Here is a 22,269-nt window from a genome sequence, read left to right on the forward strand (position 1 = left end):
AATACCCTCATCTGGTCAGACGCAGCTAGAAGCCTGTGATTCCTCGTCAGACGCTGCTTCTGTTGCAAACAGATGTGCTTGGAAAGCCCTGCAAAGCCCAGGCCTCCCCCTGCCAGTGGGACCCCTCGCCTCAAGACAAGTGAAACTGAGCTGGGAGCCGAGTGCTCACAATTCCCATTGAAATCCATGGGTGCTACCACTGCTCAGCACCTCTGGAAAGGGGGCTGCCGGGTAGTTGGTGCACCTGGCAGGGGAGGCCCCGAAGCATTTGTTGTTTGGCTCAGGCTTCAACCCAGTGAGGAACTCCTCCAGTGACTCCCCACATCTCCCCTTTCCTGGGTGAAGCCAGAGCAGATCAATTCCAGCAGCACTCACCAATATCTCCTGAGCTGGCTCCAGGCTGTCCTTGCTGTGGTCCACTGTCAAGAGTCACCTGGGAAGGTCTTATTCCTGTTTAGCTTTTCTGTTGTGCCCACCGTGGGGTCACTCGCTGTTCAGACACTGAGTGAGTGACATCGCCTCCCCAGAGCTCACAGCCTGATGCACTCCACAGGCAGCACTGCCTGCAGCACCGGGAGGTGATAAACCTGCTGCTGCTTTGCTCTGTCTTCCAGTGGCTTGTTTCCTTTCCCTGGCTGCAGGGCTTGGCACTTAGTGGCACCAAGTCTCACCCGATGCCCTCGCTGCTCTCCCCTCGCCACCTGGCTCTCTCCTCCAGAGGGCCCCCCAGCTTTGATGTCCTCTGCAAATTCCACTACAGCTGCACTGACAATCCCCAAAACACCACCAAGCAGGTGCCTAAGGCGCTGGACCTGAGCGTGGCTGGGTGGTGAGAGCATGTCCTCCCCAGGATGGAGAGTGGCTGCTGTTACCGCATCTGTGCTTGCTTTACTACCATGCAATGCAGCGTTAGTCTCTGGGAAGCTGAAATCCTCCTGGCCTGAGCTCCAGCTAGCCGGAGCAGCCACTGCCAGGTGCATTGCTGTTGGGGAAGAAGCAGCCTCAGGGCTAGTTTGAAAAGCCCCAGGCCCCTCCCAATCGAACTCCGGAGCTGGGCATGGCCTGCGGCTTGCTGGTCTCATGATAGCCATTGACAGCGCCTGAATGTGCTGGAAAGGGAAGATGCTCCAGACAGGGACCTGGTTCAGTTCTCAGCTCTGCCGTGGTCCACCTGTGTGACCTGGGCAAGTCATGTGATCCCTCTGCCTCCATTCCAGCTTCTCAGACAAGGATAGTGGTGCTGGGAGGATGGAGGCGAGGCTGCTCGTGGGCGAGCCATGGAGACATCGGGCAGCATTCAGGCCATGTGGTGGACCTCTCAGAAAGCTGACCGTGTAAACGCGGAGCTCGCACGCAAACCGTTCTGCACCCTGAGCTCCAGCAGGAGCTGTCAAAGGCAGGGAGCGCTGCTGGTGAGAGCCAGGCTGGAAGCCCGGGAACCAGCAGGCGCCGCATGTGGAGCAGCTGTGAAGGCTTCTGCCTCTCTTAGCCCCTGCCAAGCTGCCTCACTCCTGAGCTGGAGACTGGCTGTCGGGCTACCAAGGGAGTGGTGCAGTCGTGTCATGATGAGTAGTTGTGTAGAATAAAAAAATTATTTGAGCAAAGCAGTCGGGAGGCATCTGGGCTGGTGTCCCGGGCTGGGGCAGCCAAATACCTGAGGCCTCCTGTGTCTTAGCTGGGTGTTCCAAGCCCACTGGCCGTAGCTGGGCATTGTTGTTACTGTCAAAATCCTGCCCCGTGGCAGGGACCTGGAGACTGACTGTCGTCTTGTCCTGGCTGGTCCAGTTCATCAAGAAGCTCCATAGTTTGGCAGACTTTGCAGAGGCGCGGCTAGCCCGCTGTAGCAGGGGTTGTGGGAATGTGTGGGGGGGGGGTGCACAGCTGCCGCCTACCGTGTGCCTTGCTTTGGCTGGTGCTGTTAGCCCCTCACTCTCACGGGCACCATGGATTCTTCTTGCTGGTACGTGTGTAACGTAAGGCTCTGGCTCCACCTTGTGATGGGGCTGAGGGGATCTGCCCCAGGGGCCCAGAGGAGCAGGGCTCAGCTGGCTGACAGGCCTGTGTGTGAGATGGAGCAGAGTCCAGTTATAAGGGATCCCAGTGAACGTTGGTAGCTGCATGCTGTTCTCTCAGCCCCTGCTTTGTGCCTCCGCTGGTCGTTCAATTAGCTAATCAACTTCCTCTCCCCTGTTCCGCCCTGCCCGGGTCCCCTGGCTCTGGGAGGGGAGAATGGAGAACTGCGTTTTCAGGTTGTTAAGCTCTGGGCGAGGCTGAGGTGCCGTGCTCTGGGCCTGGCCACATTGTGCCCGCTGCAGCTGGTGGGACCTCGTCAACCTCCCAAGAGCCTTTGGCTGTCAGACGAGGGGGGAAGCAAAGCTGCAGGCCTGACGCGAGGCCCTGCAGCCCCCTGGACCCGCGTGCTGTGCTCTGTCTCTAGTGTGCCCCTCGCTGGGGCCGGCCGGCCTGCCGGGCAGTCTCCAGAGGCTTGTGGTCAGGGTGGGAGCAGCCTGGCTCCTGTGGAGCTCAGCAGAGCGGGTCCTTGGGGTTGAGGAAGGGGATTTTCTTTCTCCACTTGCCTTGTCAGTCTCTTGGGTGGGGAGAGGGTCCAACCCAAGGCGCTGCCGTCCGGACTCCTCCAAAGTGACCGCGAGGGGCCCTCTCAAATGCTCCCAGAGCTGCGATTGGCCGGGCACGTGAGGGCCATTCCAGCACCCTGGTGACTTGATGTGTGCAGCCGTCAGATCGTTCCATGTTCCCAGCCACCCTCGGCCGCTCTCTTCCCCGAGGTGCCAGGCCTTTGCTATCTGAATGAATTATGATTACAAGCAGTTTAGCAGCTGGAGCCCTGCACTCCGCTTCCACTATCTCCCACACCCCCGAGATCCTGTCTTCTGTATTGAAAGCCATTGGGACCCCGTCTGGCCAATCTGCCCGGTGTTGGTACAGTGTGGCCGGCTCACAATGGGACGTGTACTGGCTCTGGCCCCTTAATCATTGGGAGGTTTGGACAGTGCAGGGGGAATGGCCCTGCCTCCTCTTGTGTGGGAAGGAAGAGGCCATGGCCCGTGGCCTGGGGACAGCCCTTGGTGGGAGCTGAGGGTCTGGCTTGGCTTAGCGTTGCTGGGGCACTGGTGTGGTGTATATGGGAACTGGACCAGAGCCAGCCAGTGTCCCAGCAGCTCCTGGCCCTGCCGGAAGCCGAGGAATTCATCTTTTCCTCCTCCTGCCATATGGAGAGAGTCTAAACCCCCATGGCGGGGCAGGGTGTGGAACCTAGAATTCGGTGAAATTTTTCAGCTAGTGGTGACTGTGGCTTGTCTCTTTCTCCCCATCCCTCCATCTCCCCAGTGGAGAACACGCAGCTGACCCTGAACCTGCAGACGGAGAACAAAGGCAGCGTTGTTTCAGGCGGAGAGCTGACGATTTTCCTGGACGGGCCGACTGTTGATCTGGGAAGCCTGCCTAATGGCAGTGCCGTGACAGAGGGTGAGTGCCGCCCATCTCCACGTGCAGGCTGCTGCTCTGAGCATGAGGTGGTGAGTGCGGGCGGTGGGGGAGGGCTGAGATCACAGCTGTAAGGACTTGTGAACAAACATCTGAGAGCCAGGAGCCACCTCCTCTCCCAGGTAAGGCCCCCAGCTCAGCCTGTTAGAGCGCCGTGCAGTCTGCCCAAAGGCTTGGCTCACCCTTGTGCTGACGGATTATCCCAAGAGCTTGTGGAAGTGCTTCTGCCCGGGAGGGGAGCTGTGGGATCTGCAGGAAAAGGTCTCCTCCTCCCCCAGGGAAGTGAAGGGTGCAGCTGTTTTCTGGGCCCTCTGCTGCTGCCTGGGCTCTGCATCCCCTCTCCCATCTCTCCTGGGCCTCGGGAGGCTGCGATGGGTTTGCTGTGAGCCTGGCCCATCAGGGCTCCCTGTGGTGGGAGGGAGCAGAGCGGGATGATGCCTGACAGAGTGAGGAGTTCAGCAATGCGTGGGTGCGTTTGCTATCAGGGCGTCTCGTTCTCTGTCACGTGCTGCGCTCGTTCAGCCCGCTCCCTGCCTGACATGAGCAGGGCTTCCTTGCGCTGCAGGATTTTCCCTGGGCTGGTGCATTTACTGGCCACGTATGCCAGGTTCTGAGCCACGGCGAGATACAGGTGGCCTGAGAGAAAACCATCGTACAGGGTGGCCTGAGAGCTTCGCTTCTGAGAAGCCTGGAGAAGTGGGGGCTGCAGGTGAAGACTGAGGAACTCTGGCAGAGCTGTGTGCGCAGAGCCCAGGGCTGGCAGCACTGACGCTGGGGAGCCAGGCCTGGGGCGAAGGGGCGTTGGCAGAGCGGCGCTGTGGAAAGTAGCCTAACTCCGCTGCTACTAGCCCCCATCCTTTGGGCCATCACTCTTCCAAATCCCCTGCAAGGCCCTGTGCGGCCCTCGGGGTATCGTGGGGCCTTGATACACCGTATCAGATGCATTTGCAGGGTATTTGCAGCATGAGGGGCAGGTGTCCCTGCACCCCAGTGTGCTGGGCTGTTCTCTCTCCAGATTCCCTCTTCGGGAGGCAGCCAGCAGCCCATGTGTCTCCTAGCCTGTCTCACACTCCTTTCTCCTTTTCCCGCTTGTTTATTGTCCAGGGTCCCAGCTGCCTGGGAGGGATCCCAGCTGTATGGCTCCGGCTACAGAGAGCAGACACCAGCCCCCCAGCACAAACTGCTTTGGAGGTAGATCCAGGTAAGGGCCCCGCACTGACGACACCTGTTGGTCCGTTGATGGGAACAGGAGGGGCTGGGTCTTGGATTCTGTGCAGGAGGCTGAGAAGTGAGGCTCAGCAGGAGCTTACAAAGGAGACCATTCAGTGAGCTCACCAAAGAGCATGCAGGATGTGTGTGGAAGGGAGGGGCGGCCCTGGCAGGGCCAGCTGAGGGGCAGTGGGAGGAGAGCGCAGAGGTGCCCTGGCAGGGCCGGGTGGGGGAGCTGCCTGGCAGGGATGAGGCAGACAGGAGGTGGTCGTGGGGAGTGGAGGCTAGGAGTCTGCCTGACTGGGATGGCTGCCTGGCAGGGGAGAAATGGGCTTATTGTAACCTGCCTCCGAGGAGGCTGTAGCCAGGAAGGAACCTGCCTCTGACACGCTGTGCAGATTCCTCCCCATGTACGCCCCCTCCCCTTGGTCCAGCCCCCCGGGTCTGTTCGAGTGTTAGCCCTCTAGGTACCCGTTTGTCTTTCCTATGCTTGTACCGCACGCAGCGCACAATGGGGTCCCAGTGCCCTGCGGGCCTTGGGGCGCTTCCCCAGGAAATGCAGAAGGCTGCAGCTGAGGGCAGCTCGGTCTGGTTTACTCCTGCCCGGAGTTGGAAAAGGGCCCCAGCTGCGATCACCCGTGCTGGCAATGCCTCGCTGTCCTGCTCTGGCCTCGGCGCTCGGCTCCAGACAAATTATTTTGTTTTTACTGCCCAAGAAGTCGTTTTTTTTCTTGCACTCCAGTGGCCAGGCCCTGCCAGGCGGCTGGGGGTGCTGAAGTGAAGTGGCTCTGCTCTCCTCTCACTCACACCGTGCCCGAGGCCATTCTGGGGCATGTCGATGTGCTGGCACGTGTGCAGCTTTGGCAGAGGAGGACGCAGAGCAGTGAGGGCGCACTCTGCTGGCAGGCGGAGAGATGCTGTGGAAGGGGCCTGCTCCTTTGGTCCCCTCTAGCCGATCTGGTCAGACCCCCATAGGCAGTTGCCCGTGTCTGTCTCTGAGGCTGAGGGCAGCGTTTGGTTCCACACAGTAGGATTGGAGGCCCCTTCGCACAGTCTAGAGATCCAGAGGGGGAGCATCAGCCCCTGAGCTCTGCTGAGAAGAAGCTGGCTGCATCCTTGTGCAATGTCTCCATTTCCCTGGCTGCCCATGCTCAGCTCCTCCCCTGCTGGCCAGTGGGCACAGCTGCCAGGGGCAGGCCAAGGACCAGCTTGATGTTCTCTGGGCTCGTCTCATCTCTCCATTGCTTTGCTGTTAACGCTTGGGCCACTGACTAGCCCTTTATACCCCCAGATGATCCTCCAAGCCAGTCTGACCCCATGGGAACTACCCCAAGCTGCTGGCCAACCCACCGTCCCCCTGTTGCTCTCCCCCTCCTTCCAAACCCACTCCTGAGCAGTGTCTTCTCTTGGCAGCCCCTTCATCCCAGCCCGCTGTTCAGCCCACCACCCCCCCTGCTGCAGTGTCACTCGATGGGGAAAGCGGCACCGGCTGAGCCCTCCCCTCGGCCGATAAGGTTTCCTTGTCTGGAGCAGCAGTAGTGGGCTCGGCTCAGCCATGCCGGTAGCCAGCTGCCAGTGTCCTGTATTGCTCGGCGTGGTCCAGTGCCATCAGCACTAGCCAACCCTGCATCTAGCTAAGACAGAATTGTAGGGAGGCAGAACATCGTTACCCGAGCTGGAATTTGGGCAGTAAATACCCCAGCTCTCACGAGGATCTTTAATGAGCACAGCGGGCGAAGCCAGCAGCACAGCACCTCCCCACATCCTGCTGGCTGAATTGCTCACACTACTTCAGCACCTTTGGAGGTCTCCTGTCTACACGCTGGGCAGGCCACGCAGACACGAAGAGGAGAATCGTGTACAGGCAGCTAATGCAGGTTCGCAATTCAGCACTAGGCAGGCACGTGCAGCCACCAGGCTCACTTCCCAGCTCTAGACTCGCCTTAAGGCAGCACTGCCCCCTACTAACCGGGATGGACCACCCACGCCAGGGTGCTAAACACGCAGCCAACCCAGGTCTGAGGCCTGGCCACCCAGAGTCAAGCCGCCTGCAGCTCTGACAGAAGAGCATCAATCTGAAGACCATGATCACCGCCTTAGCCTCCAGCCTTGTGTCCCTGGCTATGGAGCCCAGCCCCTAAAGCTTCCACTCCAGACAGGACTCTGGAATTGCTCCACCCTCATGGAAGGGGCAATGGCAGAGGTGTGAGCCACCCTCCTCATCGCTCCTTGGAGCCCATGTGTACTCAGCACATGGAGAAGGACGAGAGGAGCCTGCCCTGAAGGAGCAAAGAGCCCAGCACCACCACAATTCCTTTCAGAAGCCCTGTGTTTCTATGCACAGGATCTGCTGGCTCACGCGGACAGAGCAGCGCCACCCTAATGTCTCAGCTGCCCTGGGGGGAAGTGCTGGGATTCTCTTTTATGAAGAGACAGGCCTGTAAGCAGAACATCTGTAGGAACTGCTGAACACCAGCCACCAGCTACAAATCTACATAGATGTTAAATCCAACCCCACGTCTCCCAGTAACCACAGCTCCAAAGCGAGCAGCTTCTCCCCACTTCATGCCGCTCCAGAAGGCCAGCACGTGGCCCCAAGCCAGGGAGAGGATGGCCCAGTGCCGTAGCAGGACACTTCCAAAGGAAACGAGCAGCTGCTTTCCCTCCTCCAGCCCTGGTCGCTTTGCCTCTCCTGCCCTCCCTGCATTTTCTGACGGGCTCCCACTCAGGCCGCACCCAGCCTGGGCAGTCTGCTTTCTGGCCGGCACGGGAGCCTGCTGCCGCTTGAATCGAGGCAGCGGGCTGGGGCTATCCAAGCTTCAGGAGCTGTTTGGAGGGAGCCCCTGCAGCCTGGGTTTGCTTTGGTTTATCCAGTTACACACTGCTGGACTCAAAGGGAAATGCCAGGCTCCCTCCACACACACATCACTCCAGCTGAGGGAAACTGCTCTGGCTGTCGCAGGCCAACCCCTGGCCTAGCTCTCTTTCGAGGGGAAAGAAACCGCTCTACAATGGGCCCAGAGAGGAGCAGGCCAGGTGGCCCTACAGCCACTGTTGTGCTGCCCCAGAGGGGAGCAGGAGAATGCCTTTGGGCCTCACGAGGAACCTCACTGCCCACCCCGTGAGTGTAGAAAGAGCTCTTGGAGTCACGCGGGCAGTTCTCTGAACACACCTGCTCCATGTGCAGTGCCAGTCAAAAACCGAACAGAATGGTACGAACCATTGGGAAAGGGATAGATAATGAGGCAGAAAATATTGTAATGCCACTATATAAATCCCTGGTACGCCCACACCTTGAATAGTACGTGCAGCTCTGGTCGCTCCATCTAAAAAACGTATCTTCGAATTGGAAAAAGTACAGAGAAGGGCAACAGAAATGAATAGGGTTATGAGAGAGGTCTATAAAATTATGACTGGTGTGGAGAAAGTGAATGGCGAAGTATTATTTACCCCTTACCATGACACATGAACCAGAGATCATCCAATAAATTAACAGGCAGTTGGTTTAAAACAAACAAAAGGAAGTACGTCTTCACACAGTGCATAGACAACCTGTGGAACTCATTGCCAGGGGATGTTGTGAAGGACAAAACTATAATGGGGTTCAAAAAGGAATTAGCTACGTTCATGGAGGATAGGTCCATCAATGGCTATTAGCCCAGATGGTCAGGGACACAACCCCATGCTCTGGGTATCTCTAAACCTCTGACTGTCAGATGCTGGGATTGGCTGACTGGACGGATCACTTGATGATTCCCTGTTCTGTTCGTTCTCTCTGAAGCACCTGGCACTGGTCACTGTCAGAAGACAGGATACTGGGCTAGATGGACCACTGGTCTGACCCAGTATGGCCAGGAGCTGGCTGGACCCACAGGCAGCTGCTGAAAAGCGCGGGGATCTGAAATAGCCCGATGGCCCCCACGGATTTAGAGTGGGCCCCTGTGTGTGATTCACAGGGAGATGAGCTGCGAGAGGCAGGAGACCCCAGAAAGGGGCAGAAGGGCAGTGCTAGAGCTGTGGGGCTGCAATGGAGCTGAGAGCAGCTCTGCAGGAGCTTGTCCACCCAGCTCAGGTACTGGGAGCTCTCAGCCTTGCATAGATCTGACTGTTGCTGGCCAAACCTGACACCCTGATCACTGGGTTTTGCCCTGGGGCAAGTGCGGGGAGAGACTCTTATCAACAAAGTAGGACGGGCGGAAATGGCAAGGGTGCCACGTAGCCTCCTGTGGGAGAGCCGGCTGTACCCGCCCCGGCTGGTGCTGGAAGGCTGACTGCTCCCGGCTGGGCAAGGAGACCATTTGCGTCTGTCTGGTGTCCATGCTGCCACAGTAAGTCGCACGCTGCTGAGATGTCAGGGGCTTAGCCTCCCTGGGAGCCTGAGCCAGATTCTTGAGTGCAAACAGCTTCACACAAGCCAGCGTTTTTCAAACCTGCTGAGCCTGGATATCCAGAGACGTGCCGACAGCCCCTGCTTGCAGCCTTTGAGAAAAGCGCTCACGTGAGCACAGGCGAGCTGCCCGGAGAGTCAGTGGCCCAGGGCACCAGGCCCCGGGGCTCACCAGCCCTCCAGAACAGCCTCCCTCGGGCTAGGGAGAACAAACGTGAACCTCCAGCTTGGCCACTCGCTCCACTCCAACAGCTAGGACACAGGGCCTGATCCTGGGCAGAGAACTGTCGGCTCCAGCCACACCAGGTAAAGCATCCGCTCTGCAATGGTGAATGCACCAGCGCCCCGACTTCACCCAGCAGCCCGGGGGTGACTTCTGGGCTGTTCTGATTTCTCTCCCCACTTTTTGTTCAGTATTGCGGGCTGCTGCGTTCCGCCTCGGAGGGGCTGCCTTGATTCCCGTGTGCATGTGAGAGCAGGGTGGGAGTCTGCAGTGGGAAAGGCTCTGTTTACTTGTCAAGTGGGCTGGAGACCTCCCTTAAAGACAGAATGGGAATAAAAGGGTTAGTCTTTGCTCCTCAACAATTTCTGCCCTGTCTTCTCAAGGGAAACTGCTTGGTCAGGGCTTCCTTTTCTTCCCCAGCACAAATGGTGTCCTGGGATTTGCTGGTAAACTTGGGGATAGGGTGTGAAATTCCACAGTGAACTGTGTGAAGAGAGAATAAAGAGCCAGTCATTTGCGCTGGCTGGGAAAGCTGGTGTCCTGGGTGTGGGGGAGCTGCTGCAAGCCTGGTGCCCTGTGAGCGAGGGCCTGAGGTGGGAGTGGGGGAGCCGGTAGCTGTTACTGCTCGGTGTGTTGCGGGGCAGGAGGCTGCAGATTGCCAGACGGTACGTGACTTAATCTGGTCGTGGACATGTCACTCGCGTCACGAGTTCTGGTGCTCCCAAGGGCTTCTCCAAGCTAGGCTCAGGTTTTGCTATACCTGCTTTACGAGGGCTGACGTCTTGCCCTCTGATTAGTGATGGGCAAGAATCTTCTTGTGAGGCCAGTCGTTGCTCAGGTAATCTAGAGTCCAAGCCACTGGGTCACTTGCCCTAAAATGTTGTCTAGCCTTCCTTGCGCTGAATTCTACACAGCGCTGTACGTGGCCCCAGCACCTTACAGAGCACAGGACTTCACAGTGGGATATGGTAGCAGAACTGCCCAGCAGAGCTTTGAGCTCGCGGCTGCGGTCCCGGAGCAGGGGGGCGATAGGCTGTGGGCAGCAGCAGCTGGGTAGAGCATTCAAGGCTTAGCATCTCCCGTTCAGACAGACAGCGATGACTGGAGGGAGCGGTGAGAAGAGCACTGCGGATGGTCAGGGGCTGGGGGAGAGAGGTGTGGAAGGTGTGCGTGGCTCTGCAGTGGGGGGATCAGGAGAAGTTGGGTGGAGATGAGGTGAGTATCAGGAAGACTTGCTGCATGTGAGCTCTGCAAGGCTGTGGAAGGGTCTCCAAAGCGCGGGCTGGGAGCCCCATCAGGGGACACTAGCAAATCTAGGGAAAAGGCCAGCCTAATGAACCCTAGAGTCTCCTCCAGATCCTGCCATTGCACAACCTCATGTGGCTTCTGGGCTGAGAGCCTGCAGAGGGACAGCTCACATCAGCAGGCTGGCCCAGCAGCGCAGATCCCGCTTGCGAGCAGCGCTCTCCTGCGGCCCCGGCTGGGCTGGGAGCAATTCTGCAAGCTGTGAAACCTTCCGAGGCCAGGACATTTTGCCTTTGTTTGTTCCAAGTGGACCCAACAGCTGAGACTTGGGCTAACCTGAGAGCCGGGGGTTTAGAGCAGTTTGCAAAGGGCTGCGGAGGCGCTTTCCGGGCACGGCCACTTGGGAGGACGAGTGGCAAGGCAAATAGCAGCCTTGTCTACACCACCAGGTGGCTGCCCCCTGCTAGCCCTCGTGGGAGCCCTCGGGTGGGCAGCAGTCCAGCTCCAGCTGCCATCCTCAGCGCCATGCTGATTAAGCTGGCTCTGAGCAGATACAATGAACGTGGTGCTGGAGCCAGGGAACAGGCAGTGCGCGGGCTCCCCATAGCGCCAATCCCAGGGCAGGGGAACCCCGGTATTGGGGGGCGGGAGAAGGGGGGCCGTAGAAATCTAGTGTGGAGGAGGTTGGTGTGTTTGCAGCCCTGCGGCTCCATCCATGCATGCTCTGCCCGACGCCACCCTGAGCGTGAGGGTCCGTGCGAGGGAGGCTGGAGAGCCTGTGCACGTGGCATCCTTTCCCAGCCCTCTCAGGATGGGGGAGGGGGTTTCCCTTCTCCTCACTTCATGATGCTGCTATGGGCAATGTGCTTCGCTCTGCCCTGCAAACAGGAGGCCTCTGCCTCTGTCACCACCTCCTCCCTGTTTTCACGGAGCCCAGAGGAATTTCTCAGCTGTGCGTTTCAGGTAGTGACTAACGACTCTGGGTTCTCCAGAGCTGCCCGGGCACCAGGTCACTCGAGCTGTCCTGGCATAGTGTGCCTCATGCCCGGCCGGAGCAGTTCCTCCGGGGCACACTCTACCCTTCTGTCTCCCGTTCAGCTGCACCCTCTTTCCGCAGGCGTGTCTCCTGTGTCGGGCTTTGTGTCACCCTGCAGTCCCTGGGCTGGAGCCATGGGGTCGTGACCACATTCGGGGAGGGAGGGGATGAAATGACAATGTGCTTGGAGGAGATGGCACCCGCTGAGTGGGTTTAACAGAGGGACCTAGACACAAGCTTAGGGACTGAGTCCTTACTTCTCTGGGCCTGCCCCTGCCCTTGCAGAGCGGGCGAAGGCCGGGGCTCTGTCTGGGGGCTGGCAGTGTCCGTTCTGGCTGTCCGCTGCCCCTGCTCTCTCCTGAGCTCCAGTCCAGGCGCAGTCCGACGGGCAGAGCAGGACGTGGGGGAGTGACTTGGGTTTGCACAGAAGGGGGCGAGAGCCTGCCGCAACTCCCCATGCGACAGGGTGTCTGAATGCGTTCCTGACTCAGCCCGGCTTTGGCCTCTCCTCCCCCGGGTACTGGCAAGGCTCCGAGAGTCCATTCCCATCGAGCTCTGCCTTGCTTTTTCCTGCTCCTATTTTAAGTGTTGGTTCCCAGCTGCATCTCCACCACGTGGCCGCACTCTGTTTGTTTCCAGGCCTCTATTAAAAGACAGTGCCCATGTGGGAGCGCTCGTAGGAGGGCTGGGCTGGCAGGCTGGCTAATTCGGGCCTGGTAACCCCGTGTGGCCTGCTGGCAGCCTGGAAACATCCTGTTTTGGTTTCTAAAATCTCTCTGGGCTGCTTCTCGCTCGTCTGTATTGAGAAGGGCCCAGCATGCACCTGAGGCTGCCTGCTCCAATGCGTCCAGCCTGGGCGGGGAGAGCCACCTCCTCCCTTCCCCCAGCTGGGCTTTCACCACAGGCTTCGCTGTTAGCTCTGGGTAGGACATGTCCCTTGTCCTCGCTGCCACCTGGCTTCAGAAGGGAAGCTCCTTTCCAAGAGACTGCGGGGAGAGGCATTGACTCCCCTGGAGGAAGCAGGGAGAATGTTCCTCTTGGGGCCAGAGATGTCCCCGCAGTGCATTGAGTGCAGTGGGTTTGGTCCTTAGCCCTTTACAACTGGCCCTCGCTCCATCAGAGCCCAGGCCCTGAGCTCAGGCCTTGCCTAGACCAGGGTTTGGACTTGAGCGGTTTAACAGGTGTTAAAGGAACACTGCCTTGTCTACACGGTAGCTCATGCCTTCCAAACACTAATCTAGATCAGGTCTCAGTTTCCTGTGTTGGGTGAGCCATCCCGGCAGCCCCCTTGGAGGTGGGCAGCTGGGGAGGCAGATTTCTCGGGGCACAAGGGGTCAGAGCATTCCCCCCATAGCAAGGGTGCCCAGATCCCTGTCTTGCCCATCAGCAGGGAAGGGGAGTTCCTTCTCCACCCACAGGAGAATTCTCTCCTGAATCCTGCCATGCTGGAGAGAGGCCCCAACCCAGCCTGGGTTCAGGGGGAGCTTTTTTGGGGGGAGGGGGGCTGTAATGAGAATTGTGGCCAGAGCCAAGGCTTTCTCTCCAGGGCTGCCCCATGGGAGGAATTGTGACTGGTCAGAAACGGGCCCAGCTGCTCCTGCTTGCGTTCCGACCCATCCGTCTGCTGGACGGAGCCGGCTGCTCTTATCAGTGGCTGATTTCTCTGTAGCAATCAGTTTGTGCTATTGCCCATGTTCCCCCCCCCCCCCCCCCCCCCCCCCCCCCCGTCCCAGGGTCACGCTCAGCTGCTCCCCGCGGGGAGCAAGAACGGAGCGACTGGAAGCAATTGTGGGCTTGTCAGCGCTCGTGTGGGGCCCGATTGATGTGGCCCTGTGGCTGCCAAGCTGCCTTTTCCTCCCCGACCCCAGCTCTGTGCAGAGTCCTGAGCTGCCAGGACAGCGGGAAGGTTTTGCCCTTTTAAGGTGATAGCTTGTCTGGACTCTTTCCTCTCGGTGCTCCCCACCCTCCCTGCCGAAGGGGCTGCTTCAGCAGGGCTCATTTGGGAGCTGTGCACTGCCCTGTGGTCCTGAGATGCCCGAGCCAGGTGGGGGAGAGTCTGGCTGCTCTGCCCATCCCCGTCCGGGAGGTCGGGACAGGGAGCTGTTCTCTGCCTGAAGGGTTCTCCCTGCCCTCATTTGCAGAGCTAGTGTAAAAAGCCCGCTTGGAACATCTTCTGAATGCCAGGTTATTTCCACAAGTCAGTGATTCCCGTTGCTCCCCCCAGCCTTAAACAGTCGTGCCTTCTGCGGCCACCAGAGCCTTCCAGACAGCTCCTTGCCCCGGAAAGAGGACTCTGTTTCTTGGTGGCTGCTATCCAACTCCCCTACCAGCAGGCCCTGAGCTCTGCCCCACCCTGCTCCGACATGGGCTTCAGCCAGCAAGGGTGAAGCAGGTCCTTTTCCTGAGGGTCTCAGTGCTCTTCTGGGGCACAGAGCGGTGAAGGCACCCTGCACCTAGAAGTGGGGACCCAGTTTGTCACCAGTTGCCAGCAGAGCTGGCTCGAAACTTGGATTGTGTCAGTGCCGCCCAGGGTTAAAGCTTGCTTAGGAAACGTGGCAGCTGGCAGTGTTTTGCTCCTGCTGGAGGCCGCAGCTGGCACATGGGTCTCTCCCCCCGTAGCCAGGTCAGTACAGACCGGATCCCCTAATCATGTTTGTGTAACTGCTTTGGCCGGTTCCCCTTCCTCCCAGCTCTGTGCTGCCAGAGAGCCCAGGGTACATTGCTCTGCATCCTGCTGCTGCTCCATGTGCATTGATTAGTGTTACATTTCTACTATGGTAGCACCCAAAGGCCCCCTGGGCCCTGGCCACTCGGCATTGTGTGCCCTGGCCACTATCCTGCTGAGGGCCGTGCTCAGAATGCAGTGACACCGAAGGGGTTGGGCAGCATAGCGGATGTGATGGCAGCAGAGCTACACTGTAGACCCAAAGTGAACCAAGAACTGGACGTGTGTGTGCCTGTGACAAGATCCCTGTTGCAAGCTGTAGTGTAGACAGGACTTGCCCGAGGTCACACAGCAAGCCAGGAGTGGAGACAGTAATAGGACCTGCGAGTCCTGACTCCAGTCCCTTGCTCACCCGGGAGCCTGGGCAGAGTTGGGGACAGATCTGTGGCTTTGCGGCACACTCATTTCTTGAGCCCATGCCTCCCTCTTGGCTGGCCAGCAGAGGCATTGTTCCACTGAGAGACTGGCTTCCTCCTTAGCTCTGGTGCCCTGTCCACGCGATGGTCTGACCTTCAGCCCCTGTGCCACTGTCCTGCTCTCAGGCAAGGGGTGTGCCTAGATTCAAGGGCAGCTAGTCTGCCCTGCTCTGTCGACAGGCCTCTTCTCCAGCCTTTTCTCCTGAACTCCAGCTCTGCACCTCCCTGAAACGAAGCTGCCAATGCATGTTAACGCATGAGATGGGGAGTGTTGGCTAGAAGGCAGAGGTTGATGGCTTAGGTGTGTCACAGCCCACCGCTGAGGAGGGGGGTGATCCCGTGAGCTGTGGAAGGGGCAGGCTGTAAGTATTCCCAAGGCTCTGGCTCCTGCAGCGCAGTGCATCCCAGCCCTCCTGGTGTGCACGGCCTCTTTGCTTGTGCATGAGATTTTAACCCCTTGATTTGTGCGGAATGAAGACGACCGGCTGTTCTGCAGGGGTCTGTGCTGAGAGCAGAGGGAAGGACTCTGTGCCGGGGAGTTGACCAGCCATGTGTAAGAGCCCCCCATTTCCTCCAGTCGATGTTAATGCTGGTGCTCACTTGAGGTTGAGGGCCAGGGGCTGCAAATAGCCTCTGGGTAGACATGGATCAGCCTGATAATTAGCCTGATAATTAACTGCTGCCAAGTGTAATGGGTTTTATGAAAGTTATGGAATGAGATAATTAGCATATGCCCCTAACTTGATCTTAAATGAGTGGTTTTACGGGGAGTGAAACGTCAGCTGGCAGCCCTGGAGAACGAAGCCCGGCGTGTATGTAGAGAGCCGCAGCACGGCAAGCTTCACGTGCGCACTGCCCTGCAGCATGGCCCATCCCGGGGGGCGGCCGCTCGCAGTAACAAGGCAGTGCCGTTTCAGGGCCTGAGACCCAGCAAACTCCTCTTACAGAGGGGCCCCAAACATCCCGTAGATAGGAACAGCTTTTCATCCCGGCTGAGCTGACCTGAGCTCAGGCAAATCCAGTGTCTGTCTGTAGGAAACACTGCAAAACCTTCCTCTTGAAAACCCCTTTCCACCCTCTCAGCACTGCCCCTTCACCCCAACAACCGCAGGGGCCGTGGATGAAATCTAAAATCCCTCCCCCAAGCAGAACTTTCCCCCAGAGATGGCGATGTGCCCAAGCGCTCAGGGAGGCTGGTTGTGGGTGCTCAGATTCCAGTGGTGGGCAGCAGTACAATCCCAGCAGTATAAAACGGGCGGAGAGCTGGGCTGGGTTCAGGATGAAGACTGAGAGGTGAAAGCTTTGAAAGCCACAGCAATGCCCTGAGGCGCCTAATGCCCCAGCAAGTGTGAAAATCAGGGGGTCCGATATAAATAGGCACATTAAAAACCAGTGTAGTTAGAAGAATGTTAAGGTTGCAAAGTCCAGCTCTCAACAGTTAGGAAAAGCCAGAATGAAGATTCCCAGTGCTACCTTAACACTCCCTCGCATACATATATGTTAGGATAGTCTTGAACTCCATAGTCACACATTAGACTCCTAGAAACGTGGGACTTGGAAGGACCTCGAGAGGTTTTCTAGCTCCTTGCGCTGAGGCAGGGCGAAGTATTATCTAGACCATGCCTGGCTCGTGTTTGTCTATCCTGCTCTTAAAAATCTGATTCTGCAGCCTCCCTAGGTAATTTGTCCCAGTGCTTAACCACCCTGACAGGAAGTTTTTCCTGATGTCCAACTTGAATCTCCCTTGCTGCAATGTAAGCCCATTGCTTCTTGTCCTGTCCTCAGCGGTTCAGGAGAACAATGTATCACCCTCCTCTTTTTAACACCCTTTTATGTATTTGAAGACTGTTAGCATGTGCCCCCCCCCCCCTTCTCCAGACTAAACAAACGCAGTTTCAGTCTTTCCCTGTCGGTCGTTGTTTTCCCTGAATCAGCTGTCAGCAGGGTTTCAGATCCATAGCACAGACCTCTCTGCGTGGCTGGTGCAGCCTGAGAGAGGGGTAGTGGGCGGATGGGCAGCAGCGGCCTCTCATCCCTGTTCAGATCCTGCCCTATTCCCTTCCCCATTCAGTCACCCCAGCCTCTGGCTCCCCCATCCCTCCTGGGGCAGACTCTGTGCTGGCTGAGTGCCTGAAGCCAGGTATCGCCACACCTCCAGCAGCTGCTGCAGGAGGAACTGCATCTCCTGCCCACAGCTCAGCCAAATGCATGACCTGCAGGCTGAGATGCAGGCAGGTGTCATAGGGTGTGTGTGTGTGTGTGTGTGAGAGAGAGACAGACATGAGATGTGACGCTGGGGGAGGGGCCTTTAGACGTGAGTGGGCTTACGCCCGCCCGCTTCCCGGAAATTCAATATGGCCAACAACTCCTGTCTGAGACCAGCCTTCCAGTACCCCGGCGCCCAGCCAGCCTGTCCCCTCCTGCATGGGGAGTGGTTGGCACTGCGAGTCCAGTCCTGCAGTGTCCCGTTGTCCTTCCCTACTCACCTGTGGCCGGTGTGCGGTGCTAGGGTTCTCCTGAATCGCTCGGCTCAGCCCTCCTGTGAGACATGCCATGTTTTCTTAAGCTGCAAGTGCTGGAGGCTGGAGTCCTCGAGTGGGAGGCTGCTCAGTGAGTGAAGTTGGCTGGCCGTGCCTACACACTCTTTGGGAATGGGAGCGTCTCAGGCATAGCGAGGGGAATTGTGCCCACAGGGACAGGTGGACAACTGAGCCTGGGGAGTCGCTGCATGACTGGGGAGAGGTGAGATTGGCTCTAAAAATGTCACCACCGCTGGTAGGGGAGAGTCCTGTGTCTAGATCTGGCTTGGGGACCAGGACCAGATCCAATCCGAATTCAGGAACAGTAGGACTCTCTAGCACCAAATAACCAAGTGTCTCTCAGAAGAGACTTGGATTATTCATTAATACGCCCATTAGTGCAAGGTGAGCAGAGGCGTGTGGAACTGAGACCTCTGAGCCCCTAATGCCCCGCACCAAAGCCCCCACACTGTTTCTCCTGGACTCCCCGTTGCTGGGACTTGGGCACTAGTGGCCGAGATGTGTCTGGAACCAGCGTGCCTGCCTGCCTCTGAGCTGGGTGTTCTGGGGAGAGGGTGTTCGAAGTTAGGGAGGTGCTCTGGGGAGCACAGGTGCGTGGGACTCACTGGGAAGGCTGGCAGGGTGCACCTGGAGGGAGGGTAGCTTGTGTCCTTCAGCACAGTTCCGGGCAAAAGGAACTGAGGAGTTTCCTTCTGAGGCCAGCCTAGTCTCTGACCTGGTGTGTGTTGTTATCCTGCAGGGGACACAGACATTCAGCTGGAGCGGCCAGACAGAATGCAGGGAATGGAGACCAAAGTCCCAGCACCAGGGTTCGCCACCGCCAGCAAGTCAAGAGTCCGAGCACAGCAAATGGCACAGGTGAAGCACAGTACTGGATGGGGTGATGCTTGGCTTTTCAGGTAGTGGCTGTATGGCAGGCAGCGCTCAGGCCTCAGCTAGTGGAGGAAGATGACAACCGGCTGTACGGATGTTTGTTGAACCAAAGCTATCTCCCGGTAACACACAGCGTAGCCCACGCCTGCCCTGGAATTTCATGAAAACATTGTGGAGTGTGGCCAAAGACTGCTGGTCCCAGCGTGCAGTGCTCTATCTTGATCCAACCAGACAGCCCACGGTATGCGCTGGGACTTGTGCTCTTCCCGCACTGCCAAATTTAAGGAGAGAGAAGTTCCATTCTGGGCCAGGTAGGAGCAGCCTTTGGGTTCCTTGTGAGTTGCCATTGTGGCCCCGTGACTGAGTAATTGGAGCAGCCCTGCCATAGATTCCAAGCTCAGAAGGGACCATTGCGATCCTCTAGTCTGACTTCTAGTATAGCACAGGCCAGAGAACGGCCCCCAAATGACTTCTAGAGCAGATCTTTTAGAAAAACAGCCGATCTCCATTTAAAAATTCTCAGTGATGGAGAGTCCACCATGACTTTTGGTAATTTGTTCCAACAGTTAATTACTTGCACTGTTAAAAATGTACACCTTATTTCCAATCTGGATTTGTCTAGCTTCAACTTCCAGCCATCGGATTATGTTAGATCTTTCTCTGGTAGATCGAAGAGACCACTATTAAATATTTTTTCCCCATGTAGATACTTGTGGACTGTGATCAAGTCACTCCTTGCACTTCTCTTTGTTAAGCTAAATAGACTGAGCTCTTTGAGTCTGTCACTACAAGGCATGTGTTCTAATCCTTTAATCATTCTTGTGGCTCTTCTCTGAACCCTCTCCAATTTATCAAAATTCTTTTTGAATTGTGGGCACTAGAAATGGACACAGTACTCCAGGAGCAGTCACACCAGTGCCAAATATAGAAGTAAAATAACCTCTCTCCTTGTACTAGAGATTCCTTTGCTTAAGCATTCCAGGATCGCATTAGCTGAACATGAACTCCCAGTGTGACACTGTGGTCAAAACAGCTGATTGTCCACGATGACCCCCAAAGCTTTTTCAGAGTCATTGGTTCCCAGGATAGAGTCACCCATTCTGTAAATATGGCGGACATTTTTTTGTTCCTAGATGTATATACACCTCTACCCCGATATAACACTGTCCTCGGGAGCCAAAAATCTTACCGCGTTATAGGTGAAACCGGGTTATATCGAACTTGCTTTGATCCGCTGGAGTGCGCAGCATCTCTTCGCCCCCCCCCCCCCCCCCCCCCCCCCCCCTCCGCGGAGCACTGCTTTACCGCGTTATATCCGAATTCGTGTTCTATCGGGTCGTGTTATATCGGGGTAGAGGTGTATTTACATTTAATTGTATAAAAACCCATATTGTTTGATTGCGCCTAGTTTACCAAGTGATCTAGATCACTGTCAGTGACTTCTCTTCATTATTTATCATTGCTCCAATTTTTGCATCATCTGCAACTTTATCATTGATGATCTTACGTTTTCTTCCAGGTCATTGATAAAACTATTAAATAACCTAGGGCCAAGAACCGATTCCCACTGTGGACACACCCATTTAATTATGATTCCCCATTTACAGTAACATTTTGAGGCTTATCAGTTAGCCAGTTTTTAATCCGCGTAACGTGTGCCATGTTAATTTTATACAGTTCTAGTTTTTTAATGAAAACATTGTGCAACGCCAATTTCCTTGCAGAAATCTAAATCTATTACGTCAACACTGCTACCTTTTATCAACCAAATTTGTAATGTCAAACTAAGTTAATTTTTTTATGACAGATCTATTTGCCACAAACCCATGTTGATTTGCATTAATTACATTATCCTCCTTTAGTTTAGTATTAATCAAGTCCTGTATCAGTGGCTCCATTATCTTGCCCAGGGTTGATGTCAGGCAGAAAGGCCTATAATTACCTTGGCACAATATTAGCTGTCTTCTGGAAGAACTTTCCCAGTGCTCCAAGACTTACTGAAAACCAGCATTAATGGTTCAGTGATCACCTCATCCAGCTCTTTTAAAACTCTTGGATGCAAGTTATCTGGACCTGCCGATTTAAAAATGTCTGACTTCAGTAGCTTCTGTTTAACATCCACCAGACATGGGAGTGGAATGGAAAGAGTGTTACCACCACCACCATCTGTTTCCCCCCCCACAATTATGGAACAGCAATGCTGTGACATACCAGGGTACAGGCCAGACCAGTATGGGGCTGTGTGACACCTGCCCTGCAACCTTGGGTGCCTTACAATGCCTTACTGAAGTAGCTCCCACCTGGGCCACTCACAAACAGCCTTCCAGCATGCAAGCCACACCGTGAGTGTCTGTCTGTAACAGCAGCCTGCCAGCCACACTTGGCTTACACTGTAGCTCTCACTGGGTTTGGGTGACCCCAGCACAACCCCAGTCTCAGATTTCCCCCAAGAAATGTATGTCCTGTACTGGCCAGCCCTCTCCTGGCCAGTACAAATATTTTGTCTGTTGTTCCTTTAATATGCCAGTGTATTATCTTAAGTAGTTATTCAGACACTTCAGTTCAAACATGCTGGATTAGATAAAACAGTAAAACAAGTTTATTAACTGCAAAGAGAGAGCTTTTAAGCGAGTACAAGTAATGAGGCATGAAAATCAGAAATGGTTACTAGAAAAATGAAGATTAAAGGCTTACTAATGCCTAACTTAACAAACTATATGAGATTCAAAGCAAAGTTTCTCACCACATGCTCCAGCAGTTTATTGATGAAACTCTGAGGTCAGGACCCCTCCCCCAGAGTCCATCTGCTTCCTTTATCTCTTTAGGTGCAGTCAAAGCGATAGGCGGCGGGGGGGGGGCTTCAGGTCTTTGTCCCTCCTTTTTATAGTTTGTCCCCCTCTTGAAAATCATTTCCCGCTGGGCACAAGGAGACAAAGAGTCTATGTGGAAGAATGTTCCCTGCCAGGTTTCTTTGCTTCCTTTCCTGCTTGATGACTCTGTTTACTGCTTAGATGCAAATTAAGCAGCACACATATTCCTTTGCTTAGGACAGACCTGTTTGCCAGCTTCTCTTTGGGCAGGGCTGTGGGGTTTGGAACATGTGGCAATAACACCATACAGGGGCATCATAACTTCACACAGTGTTGCCACACACATTTTACCAGGACAATACTGCCCAGAATATTAAAAAATGATACCTTACAAGTGTATACAGAGATTATTACAATAGTGTCTAGGGTATGAATACAGGAATGTATTCTGTCTCTCATACTTACTGAACACACTGCCTTTTCTGCATTATTACTGATAATGTTACCGTTTCCATTTAGTAATGGACCAATACCATTGTCAGGGGTCTTTTTGTTCCTAATATATTTTAAAAACTCATTGTCCTTAACTCTGCTGGCCATAGATTTCTGTTTGTGTTCCTTGGCTTCCCATATCAATTTTCTACAATTCCGAGCTTCTTATTTATATTCATTACTATCAATTTCCCCTTTCTTGTGTGTGTGTGTGTGTGTGTGTGTGTGTGTGTAAATTAATAAAAACGTAAAGTTTAAGGCCAGAAGGGAACATTAGATCACCTAATCTGACTCCTGTATATTGCAGGCCATAAAATTCTCTATTACCCCTTACTGAGCCCAGAAACTTGTGTTTGACAAAAGTATTTCCTAGATTTGAAGCCATCGAGAGAGGTCTTCCCTTGGGAGTTTGTTCCAGTGGTTAATCACCCTCACCCTTTTTTTTAAATAAAAATGTGCCTTATTTCTGTTTGAATTTGTCTGGCTTTGGCTTTGAGACATTGTTCTGCCTTTCCCTGTTCTATTAAAGAGCTCTTGAGTACTTGGTATTTTCTCCTTACACTCTGTAATCAAGTTAGATTGCGCGCTCTAAGTCTCTCACTGTAAGGTGGTTGGTTTTTTTGCCAGCCCTCAAATGTTTTTGTGGCTTTTTTCTGCACCGTTTCCAAATTTTCCGTGTCCTTTTTAAAACATGGACATCACACAATATTCCAGTATCAGTTTCACCAATGCCATGTACAAAGGTAAAATTCCCACCCTACTCCCCTTTCCATACATCTAAGAATCGCATTCGCCCTTTTGCCAGAGCA

The 22,269-nt window shown here is 55.4% G+C and overlaps 1 protein-coding gene across 1 annotated transcript in view; it reads left to right on the forward strand.

Annotated features, from left to right (window-relative positions):
• Positions 1 to 22,269, forward strand: part of LOC112118513 (NEDD4-like E3 ubiquitin-protein ligase WWP2) — an 85,704-nt gene that overhangs the window by 17,747 nt on the left and 45,688 nt on the right. Inside the window, exons 5-7 of the mRNA XM_026663226.2 lie at positions 3,349 to 3,486; positions 4,609 to 4,705; positions 18,025 to 18,143. Coding sequence (XP_026519011.1) covers positions 3,349 to 3,486; positions 4,609 to 4,705; positions 18,025 to 18,143 — 354 coding nt within the window. The remainder of the gene's footprint in view (positions 1 to 3,348; positions 3,487 to 4,608; positions 4,706 to 18,024; positions 18,144 to 22,269) is intronic.

This window comes from Terrapene carolina, unplaced genomic scaffold (genome assembly GCF_002925995.2).
Source record: "Terrapene carolina triunguis isolate 2854851 unplaced genomic scaffold, T_m_triunguis-2.0 Scaffold32922, whole genome shotgun sequence".
NCBI classification, from domain to species: Eukaryota; Metazoa; Chordata; order Testudines; family Emydidae; genus Terrapene; species Terrapene triunguis.